The sequence below is a fragment of the Eufriesea mexicana genome, unplaced genomic scaffold (assembly GCF_001483705.2).
Source record: "Eufriesea mexicana isolate 0111107269 unplaced genomic scaffold, ASM148370v2 scaffold5017, whole genome shotgun sequence".
NCBI lineage: Eukaryota > Metazoa > Arthropoda > Insecta > Hymenoptera > Apidae > Eufriesea > Eufriesea mexicana.
This window is the reverse complement of record NW_016912971.1, coordinates 534,573-549,589: the sequence shown is the minus strand read 5'-3', so window position 1 is coordinate 549,589 and position 15,017 is coordinate 534,573. Positions and strand designations below refer to the sequence as shown.

Below are 15,017 nucleotides of genomic sequence, written 5' to 3'. Positions count from 1 at the left end.
TTATTTGAAGTTACTAATTTCTTTGATTTCACTTACTAATTGTCCATGTTAATTCATAATAATTGTTTTCGGTGATCTGTCTTTTAGTAAAATACATGGTTGTTCTCTATGTAAAAGAAGATACGCGAATTAATTTTTTTGCGAATTTGATAAGCTCCAACTGCGATAAAGCAACAATCTTTGTGCACATTTCATTCCAACCAAACTGGCATATTCTTTAATCTCATCTTCTTCTTCTTGCGTGATAGTTTGGTGGGCCTTCCTTTTATAGATTTCATATGGCATTGCAATTTGCCGATGTAAAACTAATACCTTAAAAGAAATAAAATTTGTTAAAATAAACGAAGATTCCTTATTTGAAATAAGAAAAAAATTTCGGTTATTACCTTACGAATATCAACTATACCGTCTTCATCAATAGCATCAATGTCATCATTCAATCTGCTATATTTTTCCTTATCTAATTTTAATAAACATGGTTCTATATCAAACCACGAATAAGTTTCAGGGCATAATAATTTTGACGGCCTCATTCGTGCTTTATATCGCATTTTAGGGCATGAATGTATATAAAATCCCATATAGTAATATTTTAGGTCTTTTGCTACTTTATTTAGTTGTCTTGTTAAATAAATTTCTCGAAGAGAACTAAACGAAGTACAAAAGAGCAATGATTTACTGAAGATAATATAGATATGAAATCAAAAGTTTGTACCAACCTAAACGTTCCAAGCGAGAGATGAGAATAAGCCGGATCGTAAAAAAAATAAACACTCGAAATACAAGACGGTAAAATGTCTATCACTCCAACTGCAATTAATTCATTATCTAACCAATATTGCTCATGAAAAGAGCCATATCCACTTGGAGGTCCGTCATCTGGTGTCCATGGCTTCAAAATTATAAACTCCTTATTTGTATATATTCTTTATTGAAAGTAATGAAATTTTTTAATGGAAAGTAAGCAGTATTAAATCAAAAACAATTATAGCAATGTCATACATAATTTTTTCTAGATATTTTAATATATTAATTAACAGTATATTAATTAACAAGAAGTGATAAAAATATCATTTCTTATATCATACAAAAAATATATTTTATGAAATCAAATTGATCACACATGAATTTAAAATATACCTGTAAAGAGCTTTTTACAAGAAAGTTTGAGAATGATTCATCATCTAACTCCTCTTCTGATTCACCATGAATAGTCATTTGATATTTTTTAAAAAGATTCGCACTTACTTTAAGTGTTTTAATAAACTCATCCGACATTGTTCTCACCAATTTCATCTGATGAATTTAAATAAATAAATTATGTATAACAAACACGATGTGTAACATACATATGCACACTAAGAAGGTCCACTATGCTCCAATTAAGTATTATTAGAATTATTTATTTTTAATATGGTGTTTTATACATATATTATTTAATTAGTATCCAATAATGATTAACATCCAATAACCATTTAATATAATGATAATTATGTATGATATTATATAGATGCAATGAAGAGATTGTAACAATCTCTATTTAACAAATGAAACTTTAAAATGGTGATCAGCAGAAATTCATAGAAATTGTAAAATTACCTGTAAAGGTGATTTCACAAGAAATCTTGTATATCGTTCCTCTGTAACCTTTTCTGCTAGAACTCCATTTATTGTTGTTTGATATTTTTTATACACTTCGTAAGACTGTTTTGAGGTATTTATATATCCAGAGCTCATTGGTGAAGTTCTAACTAGTTTCAGCTAGTAAAAGTCATAAGTTTTACATAACTTTATGAAAATAATAACTAAATGAAACTATAATCAAAATATAGTAATTGAACTAAATAGTTACAAAATAATAAAATGACATTTAATAATTTTTTTAATATTTATACATACTTTTTAAATAAATTGGAGAAAAGAGGACCAACTTTTATAAAAATGCACGCAACATTTAATAAGTGAGTGTGCAACCTACCTCCAATCTATTGGTTGCATTACAGGCTTTATCAAATATTTCCTCTAAACCTTTAGCTTGATTCTCCTGCTTATTTTCCTTGAAAATAGCTTCTATTTCTTCTTGAGATTTTCCTTGTTCCTTTAATTTATTTTGCTTTCGTTGTTTACGTAAGAATTTTGCTTTCATACAAGGTGTTCGAGTAGTATCCATTTCTACTGATTGTAAGCTCTGTGGTGTACCATGGGAATCATCATCATGACATGATACAATGGGTACATTTTCAGAATTGTTTTGTTTTATTTCTAAATTACACTTTTTTTCCCCTTTATCTAATGCATTAGGATGTAACCTTGCATTAATTTCATCATCAATAAATTTTACATTCATATCAAACATACTTTTTTTTGCTTTTGAAGAATGTTTGCTGTGATTAGGAATTTTTTGAATTTCTATAATAAAATGATTCATAAATTTTATAGAAATATTCAATTTTTAATTAAAACTTTTAATATCTATACCTTCTGTATCACGATAATCATCGTCATATGCTTCCATAGTATCATTTTTACGCAATTCATTTTTTAAAAATTTTGTCATTCTTTTCATCATCTTTTTTTGTGATTTAGAAATTTTGAAATTTAATGCTTCGCATCTATCATAAATATTTAGATATATAAACAGTTTAAAATAATTTTTTCATATGATCAAATTTTTAAAATACTTAAAAATTATTAATCTTACTTTATTGTATACATTGGACAACATGTTTGATCCATAATAGATTTGTAACAATAAGAACCACATCTTCTCCATCCTCTATCCATTAAAGCTTGATAATCTTGGACATTCAATATATGTGTGCTCATACCTAAAATGTATCATAGTTCAGAAATTTCGAATACCGTTTGACACTGGTATCTCAATATATGAAACTTAGCATGACAAGAATAAAAATTATACATATATTAAACTGTCACGGCTACTATTATACATAACCTATTGATAAAAGTATGAAATTTTATGTCCACTAGTAAAATAGCGTAAATTAAAGTTAATAACGCTCCAATACTTGCCATGACTAAAATTTGTGTTTGGGCTTTTACAATAACCACATTTGTATTTGTCTTGTTCACCATAATATTCGACAATACTGTACGAGTGTCTCGCCATTTTTTTACTGTTTATTTATTCGTTTTATTATTGCATTGATTATGATAGCTTAATTATCAACAAAGGTCATATAACTCTCCGAATTATTTGTTATTCGATATAAATTTCTATATTTATAACACTGACAACACCATCGTGTATTTACAAATTCAATCTACTAGACAGGAAATGACATTGCCACTGCCATCTTCCTTATTTTTGAATATTGCTATTTAAACAAAGTTAAGATTAAATATTTTCATTATTTGCATCTTTTGTTTGAAGGTCTTTCAATAGCGAATTATTTAAATTATAAATTGTATAATTTTATTTAATAGAAATATTGATAGGAACTAGATTTAAATTTTATTATAAGAATAAAAGTATGAAAGTGGTCTATAAGTATAAAAATGCACCAAAAATTTAGAATAAATATTACACATACAATATTGTCTAAAGTAGTTATAAATATAATAAAATAAAGTGCAAAAATTAATAATTTTTTGTGTAAATAATTGAAAAACCTACAATGTCCATATTATAAATTCGAAAATGATATTTTATATATTATAATTATTATTTCTAATAAATTAATAAATAATTACTGTATAACTGTTATCAATTAAAGTACAATGATACACCAGTAAAAATATAAAAATATCATATTGATTCTTAAAATTAATTAGCAATTATAATATTTTTTAATTATCATAATAATTTTAAATGATACAATGCATTTACGTTTTGCCATTTTCATGAATGAAGCTACTCCTGTTTTACAGCAACAGGCGTCTCTTACTACACAGTGTGAAACATCGATCTATTCCTTCGGGATACCCCCTTCTTACTGCTAGTTACAGTTTCTACCTACAGGGTAGTATCAACAATCCGAAATACCTGTTCTAACATAAGTTTATATTACTTTGCTTGTGAGTCATATATTACATACAACACATTTATTAGGTACCTAAAATTTATTATTTTACTAATTTCTCAAAATTCAGTAAAAATGAATTTTAATATTCTGAACTTTTAATCTCTATTTTAGAATGAATCAGATTATCCTACCTTCGACAGAACAAGCAGAGATTTCCGCATTACCGAGTAGTCAAGAATGTACATAATGATAGCCTAGAGTTTAATAAAATCGCGATAAAAATATCAATAATTGCTCATACGAAGAATTAATATTCAGTGATTTAATGCGCAGTCTGTTATCACCGATAAAGTAGATATAGTAGCAATTTAGCTGTATGATTATTATCTGCAGATTATTATTTTGATCCTGGACTTGCGTTTGTACAACGTCCCTGGATACATCCATGCTCCCCTACCACGAATCATTTCCTCACGCCGCGTATGCCCCCCACTAAGTTTTCGAAGCACGGGGATTCGTCGTTTCCAGGATCAACGGCTGACGTCAATGGAAACCAACCTTCGGGTCGAGTACGTTGAATTATATTATTTCACAGAACTTACCCTGTAATTACAATGACGTTTCGGTTCTTTTTCGTTGAGATGTATTCTCCATTTGATAGTCAAGTTCCGAATGAATTTAGGAAAATTAACTTTTCTATTCTCAAGAAAATGTTCGAAACAAGTTCGAGAAAAGAGTATTTTGCACTGCAGTACTCGAGGGTGTGGCGTTAATTTTTCTCGATACTTCAATAAAAGTTGACGATTATCGCATGCTTTCTCCTTTTTTACTTTCCGTATTTTGCGAAACTCGTCTTCGAACGAAATACAATACAGGAATATTTCTTAGTGCTTATTAAACGTTAAGTAAACATTTGTATGTGATAAGAATAGCTATCTTTAGTTTCTTCAATTACGACTGAAAGAAAATTGAACATTAATATATCTCCTTGTCATTGTTGTGAAATAAATGTTTCTATTAGAAATACCCACATTTAATTTGCAAGAAATATGATGCAGCGAGATACGCTTGTTTTTGTGCAACTACTTCAATTCGCGCAAGCGTGCAACCAATTCTTTGGAAATAGGTCAATTACTGAGGCACGTAGTGCGTTGGGATATGTCGTATCTCAAGTAAACACTTCACTAAAGAGCAGCTGTTTCCTAGAATTCGTCGGCTCCCGTCGGAGAGGTATATCTAATTTTTGTTGCTGTTACCATTTTTTACCTCTGTTTCATTTTACTCTGTTTCCTTAAATAACAAAAAACAAACGAATTAAAAAGAATACAGAAAATTTAACGAAAATAATTTAATTTAAATGACTTCCCAATTTCTTCCAGCTTAAGAAGCAATTTCTTCCCTCTCGTCGAACATGTCAAATCCGTGATTATTTACGAAGGGGTTACTCCTTGATAGGATAAATAAAATATGGAATGATTTCCATATTTATGTCGTGATCGTCACGAAGATCTTCGTCGACGATAAATATTTTGCTGTAAGAACATACAGACGTCAGCATAGCAACAAGCAGAAGAAAAGGAAATTTCGCACTTCGCTTGATCTCTCTGTCCTGTTCCTCCATCCTCCTTCTTTTTCTCATACACGGTGGAAAATATGCGTGGGCGTTGGATACTCGTGGGCGTTATACGACGGCGTAGGCGTTTGGCCTGTTGCGGGGGTTGGAGAAAAGTGGCCGGGGACTGAATACGGAAAACGGTGCTACAATTCCTTCTGTACAACCCACCACCTTGCCGTTAGTGTTCTAGACCTGGAAGAAAATACGATTTGCAATGAGAACCGGGAGGAAACGATCACAGTACCATTGAGAAAGTATTACTTCTTCAAAACGGCTTAATGAATTGCAACCACGTCAGTGACTTTAAAAGTACCTGTTTTAATTCTGGAAGATTATGATTTTTTCTCTATTTTCACAATATTAATTAAATATTACAAAATGATTGGAATTCAAAATTAATCATAAATTATTGATAAATAATTAAGTAAAATTAATGGAGAATATTGAGAAATTAATCGAGAATAAAATATATATGGTCTTTCTTATAAACTATTATAAAAATCAAGTGAAATTCCGTGAAGGACATAACTTGATTGAAATATGAGAAAAATACAATTTAATTAGTCGGTGTTTCTTAGAATTCACTATTCACCGTTAGATTGATTACGACAAAAGAAATAAGGTATCCAAAGCTTATGAAAGGACCTTGAAGGACTAATTTCTGTTCTTTAGAATTTTCGCAGCTTCTTAGAAGGAAACATGGAAAATACTTCGGTATCGTAAAACAATTTTTTGGATAAGCTTTCTCCAAATTTGGATGAAATTATGTGGCGCCAAATTCAATAAATAGAACAATAGAAAGACCAGAAGAAGAAATAATTACTCAGGAGTTCCTACTCTTTAAAAGATGAATACTTAAAACAATAAGGGGCCAAGATGCGACATAAGAGAAGATTTCAAAGATAGCCTGAGGATCTGCTCAGGTCATCGCGTGGGCAGATGTATTTCGTAGCACAATAGGGGTGTGTGTACATGTTCTGTGTAGAACATCCATATAGCCGTGAGTGTGTGTACGTCATATCACTTCGTAGAGACGCGGTAGGGGTTGCTTTCAGGGTAGGGGTGCTCGTTCACCAAGGTGGGGGTGGTTGATCGACCGTACCCTCTGCCAGTTTTCTAGTCGTCCTGTTCAGCTCCAACGTTCATTCTACTTCGGCCAGCCGAACTCGCTAGTTCTCTGCTGCATCCTTTGAAGAATCACTCTTATAAAAAGGAGTCGAAGACTGATCCGAAACCTAGAACGAAGAGAATAGTCCACATTAAGAAAGGTGAAAGAATATCTCTTTTAATAATTATAATTTTCCTTTTCAAGTACGAATAATCCTGCTTGAACAAAATTCTAATTATAATGGTTATCCTTCGATCGATTTAATTGACCAACTTTCGTGAGATAAAGACTCGCTAAAATTGCTCTGGTATAAATAGAAAGTAAGAATAGAGACTGGTCACGAAGATTTCTTATCAGCGATATAACTGTATTTCCTTGAGCTTTCGGTTCTAAAGATAGAAAATTAGTCTGGCTTTAAGTTTCAGTGAACATTTGTTCGACACGCGTACATGTTTTGTAGTTATTTGAAAATATACTCAAATAGCAATGCGTTCCGAATTTGTATTGCTTTCATATTTCAATGGTAAATCTTGAAACGGTTGTTAAAACATATTTTATCGGGGCAGGTAATATTGATGCCTTATGTGCGTCTGGATTTGTCAATGAAAGCACAGTGAATGAAATGTATTTTTAATTGCGAGTTGCATAGACGCGTATACAAACGCGATAAATGACTATAGTATTTCTAGACGCAACAAGTGTGTGATTTCTGGGTCTACTATATCCGGTTCAGCTTTATGTCCTGGCCAGCTTTAATTGCTTAATGCTATCACTAGTGTCGAATCATGAACTTTTATATATATTTATATGTACTAAGCTCTGCGAATAGTTATTACTAGCTATACATATATGTAATATTTTTTAAATGAATGTTTCAAAATGAAAAGGAATTAAATAGAAAAATAATGTAAACGAGCGAATTAAATCTTTCACGTTATTTTCGTATTAATATGAAATAATATTAATCATGGGTATGTAATTAAAACATCTCTTTGAACTCTGACATTTCGAACTAATGGAATGTCCATTACGAACAGTCGATTATGAGCTCGAAGCCACCACCGCCTCTGTTGAGATTTAGTTAATTGCATGTCTAATTAGCTGCAACCCCCTTGCATCGAGGTAAGCCAATTGCGTGTATGTTGCAGTGTAGTTGGAATTAAATTATTAACATTGTCAAGACCACAGAATTTCCAACGTCTAATGTTTCCCTTTCGTGTAACGTATTAATAAATGACAAGCTACAATTAATTTCACTTCACGCAAAATAATCCTACTATTTATGTATTATAAAGTGCAAACTAAATTCCTTAGTTAGTCCAGACTTGCTAACAGTCCTTCAAGAGAAGGATTTATCATCCGTTTGAGTTTAGATTTTCACAAAGTGGTAAAAACATTTACAATCTCTTATGGAACTTCCGTCATATATGCCCGTTAATTTTTTACATGCTATGGAAATAGATTCCTGACATTTCGCATTATGTGACATTTAAGCTTCTTTCGTAGTGACCTGCTATCTTCGTTTACCCGCACTTGCGAGGAGAGTGTAAACTTCGACCTGTACACAGAGGGAACACATTATAGCAACCATATCCTTCGAACAGCACTTTTCATCAATTTCACATTTAATCAAAGAGTCAGGAAACTTTTATGCATAATTAATAAAAAGATCTTTACCCTTATCCTCCTAATAAATCCCACAGATTTCTTAATCGGGATTTAAATGGGCAATGTAAGAATTAATTTTTTCAGATGACGTATGCCTGGATATGCTTATTAACTTTATGCTCCCTCCTGGTAATATCCCAATCTTTGCCAACGAATCTGGCAGAAGACACAAAAAAGACTGAACAAACGATGAGACCAAAACGTAAGGCATATTGTCTTCTTCTAAAATAAAATAAGATCAATAACTTACATAGGAACATGTTTTGTTTTTAGCTAAACGAGCACAGGAAATGATAATGTTTGGGAACCAACAGAATCGTCAAGGAGAGAACAGTCCGAGCGCATCTTACTCCTCAACTGCAGAAAAGAGTAAATATTTAAATATTATACAAATAATGTAATTTTTAATATTCTGATTTATAATGATTTTCTTAATCTTTAAGGAACTCTAGCTTCATCAGGACTAGGCGGACTAAAAGCAGCCCTTGCCGAAGAAGAGAAGCCTTCTCATTCTAATGCACCTAACAATGCTCTCTACGATCGTGATTCCTTTTCTCCATATGATAAGAATTACGAGTAAGTATCCTTCAAAATATGCTACCTTTATAAATTTAACATCATAAGCAAGTACTAAGTGGTCTCATCCGTTTCTGTTCCTGTTTTTGTTCCAGTTATGGAAAGGTCTTGGTGAATAAATTGGGGTACGAGATGCCTCAAGTATGGGATGTTCCATCATATCCTCAATACTATTTCAACGAAGATCGTCGGAAGAGGTCTGAGAAATCAGTGGTTACTGGATCAACCACCATGAAACCATCAACCACTTTGTTCCAGTCCCCAACATCTACTCAGCAATCTGTGCAGGCACAAGTGAAGAGAAGGTGAGTCAAATTTTGTCACATTGCATGCTTAAAATTATTTCAAAAATGTAGAAAAATTTGGAAGCATTCATCAGGCAAATTCAATTTGATTCGTTATTTACCACTTTACGTAGGCAAGAATTTTCTCAAGTTATAAATGCTGTTTATGAGACAGTTCGCATCATGTTGCTTTTATTGTCTGATGAATGCGTTCCATGGAGTCGAGTTTAGGGTGTGTTTGAGCGAATTCACCTGTGGAACAGACTGCCTTGAGCAGGGTGAATCGACTCGGTAACCCGTCTGTAATTCCCACCCCTGTGAAAGCTCGCCCTTCCCGCCTTCTTGCTCGGGACATCCCTCTTTTTCTTCGACGTTTCTTCTGAATGGGGATGAGAGGCTGGCGAGGGCGTTGCCCCCAGTAGAAACGGCGGTCGACTTGACGACCAAGTCGGTTCAATACGACTTGGAGAAGCTGTCGTTATCGAAGTTGATCAACGAAAAATATCGAGACGGTTCCCCTTGTTACTTTCGCCACGATAACTTCTAGACTCTGATGAAGAACTATACAAAAAAATAAAGCATCATTAAAAAATGCAATATGACATTTTTCTTTTTTTTTTTTTTTTTTTTTTATTTAACAACAGAGTATATACACATTCGATGGCATAGGGGACCTCTAGATGTTCCGATTTAAATCGAAAGTCGATAGTTCTGTAACGAAGGCTATCGATGGTATTTATAGTGTTCCACGTTTACGTAGAATCGTCATCATTAAGTAAATGACGTAGACGATAACGTTCTGCGATACGTCACAGCATGATCAATTACTTTGAAGTTCCTTACGTCAAACTTTTATTTTTACGCGCAAACGTAGCTACAAGTGTGCATTACCTGACCCGTAAATAAATGTCACAGTTCACTTTGCGCATATACACGCAAATACATTTACGATCTAGTTAATTTCCGTCATGTAAAAAAAGGGGAACTCATCAAGATTTAAAAAGTCGAGCTTCTAAAGACTGAGCGTGACTAAAATAATCGATCAAATCGATTTGTTTTACATTTTGACATGTAAGGTATTGTATCTTTGGCGATCAATTGGTTTACGCTAGCAAAATCGTCTTATTAATAATGATTACTAGATCTTCATTGACCCTAGTAATAAACTGGAAAAGCAAATAAAATAATCTCATAAAATAATTAAATTAACTAAAATCCGCTGTCTATAATCAAGATAATCAACAAATGGCTGTAAAAGGATACGGTATCAGCAAAAAGTTAAGTCCGAAAAAAATTGTACAAGTCCAACAAAGTGGTTGTGTCAGCGGAAAATTTTTCCAATAAACTGTTCTTGTTCACGTGGGCGTGTACGAGTTTTCGAATGCGTAGGTGGATGTGTGAACACGCGCAGAGATGAGCACACATATATACTAGGAGGGTTTGGTGCAGTCATCGAGACGTTCGATACTTGTGACGCAATAGGGTAGTTTTCCAAGGGGTGGGTCCACGAAAAGCTGAATGGAACCAGCCAGCAAAAGTAGGTCATGCTTGGCTATTACTTGACATATCGCCAGCCAATCAGCTGACTAGAATAGATTCCTAGTCAGCGTCGAAGTTTCCATGAGATGAATAATAATTTCGAACATGACCAGGAATTTATATTCAACTGGTAACACGCCTGTGTAATGGAGAAACTCGAAGAACAAAAATTTACATTCCGACGTTGTGGAACTCGAAACCAAAGTTATGTTCTTTGCTAATCATTAGCTTCCATGCCTTCGAATTTTCCTTTCTCTTTTCTAATAATTTCCTTCTTCACCTTTCATGAACCATCCACAATATTCAGATCCAGAATTTAAAAATTAGTCAGAATAAAGGATTCCCAGTGTTATAATTCCATTGATGCTTGTTCCTTTTCATTTAATATTCCGCTGTGCTCGAAGCAAATTCTGAAAGTGTATTCACGTTGTATACTTTTCCCCTTTTTCACTTGTCGTATGTGAATGTATCAACGAAGTAAATGGAAAAGCTGAATGAAACCACCTGACGAATCAGAACATTTTGGCATATGACCAACCAATCAGCTGATGGTATTAGTCTGTGCCGTCATATCGATCATCTGGAACAGAGCATGTACCAAGCATGCTCGGCGGACCTGACCTAGGACAACATCCTATCAGCGCAAACGCGTGCAATCTCCTCTTCGTATTGGTGCTTCAGTATCATACTTTTGCTCGCCGTCCTTTTCCATTCAAAATGTCTCGCATTCTTACACAGACTAATAATAATCGTATACGTACAATCGGGTCACGTGTAATAAATCCGCTTTAAACTTGATCTGATGCAAAATCGATACCGTCCAGAAATACCAAACTCAAATAACTGACAGAACATTTAAGTAATAAAATACAGTAAGAGCCTAAAGACTGATTAGCAATTCTTTTGTTGCTTCTCCCAGAAATACGTTAATTAATCGATAAAAATGGCAATTTTGATGGAAACTATTTGACTACATTTTCAGCGTTCCCATTTATCAAGAATCACGATTCAAGAGGGAATTAGATATCGACCCGGAGGACGTTTTAACTCTTCTCTCCCTATTGGAAAACTCACGTCACAAACGGTAACAATAATGCAAACAATGTAAATATTCAGAATCGTAATTCGCTCGAAATGTCTTCGTAGGAACTGGCATAAATATATGAACGAGGAATACGAGAACGTAGATAACGATGACAACCTTCTTGGAGAAGAAGATCCGCGAAACAGTAAGTTTAACGAGATATATTACAATCGAATGGTCATTGGTTAAATAGTACGCTTCATTTTACGAATTTTAATTCTGTAAAGTTATCCCCTGGATGGATTCTTCGGTGTACCCTCCTCGCCATTACAGTGTAGATACTTTGTCACCATCAGACATTGGAATCGTTCGTACCCATCCATCCAGCTATTACGAGCAATACGAAAACCAGTACGGGCAACAATACGATACAGCTCCTCAGTACAGCAACCCTCAGTATGGTCTAGTTTATCCTCAGCAGACCTACTATAATGCCCCCGAGAAGAGGTTTATGGTCTCCAGGAAACGCTCACAGGTAATGTGTTGAAGAAACCCTAAAAGTAATTCATTATAAACAAATTTCCTTATGAAAAGATTTCACTGATACCTTTATATCGAATAATATGTGAATTTGACTCACCTTATTTGAAATCATCTTGATATTTAATTCGTTTTACAGGCGTACGATCCTTATTCCGGAGCAGCTCAATTCCAAATAAGTCCCCAGTCGCGAGGATATCCGTATCAGCATCATCTAGTCTACTAGATTAATATCAACTCGTCGAGCAACAAGATTAACACGGAATTATCGAGAACGTACATGGAGAAAGAGAAAAATTCTATTAATGTAGCACGGGAAATAGGGTGACGAACTGACGTTTTCGGACTCACGTATACGCAAGGAAAACCAAACACAGATTTTGCGCTTTCTTGGCGAACATCTCCTCTCTGACGTCCTCTTCCTTTCGTTATTTTATCTTTGCTATGAATATAAGGGTACGTGTTCGAGAGGCAAACAAGAAAGACTACTTTTACTTTAAGAAATACGGTGCTCAGAAAGACTATTCACTATCTACAAGAGCCTGCTGAAGAGACAATAGCCCTCTTAACTAATGTCTTAATCGTCTGGTTAACATCGTTGGAACGGAAACCGGGAAGAAATTCGTGTATTTCTCTTTTTCTTTCTTCTTTTCGTTTTTGCCAACGTTTTCCAAGATCCTTCAAGAGTACAGAAGCGTCTTTGAATTCAGCGTACTCTTGCTTCTTTCTGCAGGAAGTTATATATACATATGAAGTTATATATGTACACAGTTTTAAGGCTATTCTCGCGCGCAAAACGAGACAGACACAGGCGAGTCGCGCGACGACTGAAATCGTTAAAAACGATCGTAGATACTTGAATCAAATGACTCTCAGGCTTGGTTCATAACTTTCTGACTGATTAAAAAGAACACAAGACGGCGAATAGCTTTTTCCATGAGTTAGCTCGTTGAAGATAGACGTAGTACACCACTCGATGATTAAACATAGTATCCACGAATGAGATGTAAAAGTAATCGGCATGAAACGAAATATGGGACAGTTGTCTAATTCGACAGCTGTAACTAGAGAACGATAGATTATTTCTCAAAACACGCGAATTTCGAAGGAAAAACGAGGCTGAAAGATGTAATTTTGTAACTTTATCATTCGTTTCGTGTCTATAAATGTACATATTTATGTATATGTATATATGATATATATTATATTGTATTAGCATTACAATTTAATATAATTAATTATATATGTAACATAATACAATATATATAATACATATACATGTACGTATAATATGTGGACAAGAGGTAGACAAAGTGGCCAGAGTTCAATCAGGCTTGCTCGTACCTCTATTATATGTATATCTCATCCGGTTAATTTAGCTTGCAAAGAGAAAAATGTTACACACACGCATACACGAAATGAAAGATACCAGAGCACGGTGTATATTGAGTACTGAAAATACCAGTTTGAATCGAATGATATCGTCGGTGTTGAGAGTTATAACAACATATCTTCTATTGGATTCACACTTTATATTCGACGTGCCGACATGATCGATAATCCTCAACCCCTTACTTTAAACGTGATCGTCAATTAATTTTTCTAGCCGTGTACAAATTGTATAATTGTAACGATTATTGTCAATGGAGCATTGATGAGTATATCGACGCATATCTCGATGATGTTCAATTCTATGGCTGACTAAATAACACTCGAAAATAAAAATTTCACGACTCGATTATGATCCTTCACGTTTATCAGCTCCAATCGGACGATAAACTTATTGGAACGCAGTTGTCAGTGTCTCATCGTGAGTGAACGAAGGCACTCGTAGATTCGATTGAAATTTAAAAGAAATCAGATTGTAATTATTAACGATAATAATTGTGAATTACTAAGATTCGTCGAGTGCGTGAAATTTTTCATTCTCGTCTTCTGTTGCGAGTGTAAAGTGTGAAGCACCATTATACCGATAATCCATCGTCTTACCATTGTGAGAAAAAATTGAAAAAAAAGACAAAAAGTTAAGGGAAAAAAAAAGAAAAAAAGAGAAAAACAAAAAGTACGTAAGTGTATGTATACAAATTACACCGAGTAACATCTAATGTTCTTCTCGATCGAACCAAACATGGCCTTCCATAGAGCAAATGTTTCGAGTAGACTGAATAATTTTTCCTTTTCGTTCCTTGTCGTTTGATCAGTATATGCTTGAAATGCGTATATAATAATATAATATATGATATTTTAACGGTAGAAGAGGGAAATCTAGTGAACGACTGACCGATCGATCGGACACGTAACGATCGGTACGAAAAAAAAAATCTTTTCTGACTCGATGCTATATATTTTTGACGATCGTTTAGCGTGTAATTAGAATTACGTAGACTAAGTAATACCAAGAGGGAAAGATTCAGTATTTATTACACATTAACATGTAATTAATGTTATAGATCATGAAAAGTAACGATTATTATGTATGATTAAAGGAATGTCGATCAATCGGGTTTGGATTTCATTGATACGATGCAGTGTTTCGCGATCGAACGAAGTGTTACTCGAAAAGCTAAACGTTTTATGCATATTTTACAACTACATCTTTCTCCTTGGGGACGAAGACCGATTATGTCGAAACTTTATTAGTCTGTAAAACATCCAAATTGCATTTGGATTACGATTA

The 15,017-nt window shown here is 33.7% G+C and overlaps 2 protein-coding genes across 2 annotated transcripts; one reads left to right on the top strand and one right to left on the bottom strand.

Moving 5' to 3' along the window:
- Positions 1 to 50: 50 nt before the first annotated feature.
- On the bottom strand, positions 51 to 3,270 carry Ate1 (arginyltransferase 1). Its single transcript, XM_017905970.1, has 9 exons — positions 3,034 to 3,270; positions 2,702 to 2,828; positions 2,479 to 2,612; positions 1,979 to 2,409; positions 1,600 to 1,761; positions 1,141 to 1,296; positions 720 to 892; positions 387 to 648; positions 51 to 312 (listed from the first exon to the last, which is right to left on the bottom strand). Exons 1-9 carry the CDS (start codon positions 3,128 to 3,130, stop codon positions 130 to 132), a joined length of 1,725 nt encoding a protein of 574 aa, XP_017761459.1. The 5' UTR covers positions 3,131 to 3,270; the 3' UTR covers positions 51 to 129.
- A 3,477-nt stretch (positions 3,271 to 6,747) lies between these two features.
- Positions 6,748 to 13,559, top strand: LOC108551708 (prohormone-2). The gene is made up of 9 exons (XM_017905959.1): positions 6,748 to 6,869; positions 8,462 to 8,579; positions 8,651 to 8,746; positions 8,821 to 8,953; positions 9,049 to 9,258; positions 11,759 to 11,860; positions 11,923 to 12,005; positions 12,088 to 12,335; positions 12,480 to 13,559. Exons 2-9 carry the CDS (start codon positions 8,462 to 8,464, stop codon positions 12,564 to 12,566), a joined length of 1,077 nt encoding a protein of 358 aa, XP_017761448.1. The 5' UTR covers positions 6,748 to 6,869; the 3' UTR covers positions 12,567 to 13,559.
- The last annotated feature ends 1,458 nt before the right edge of the window (positions 13,560 to 15,017 follow it).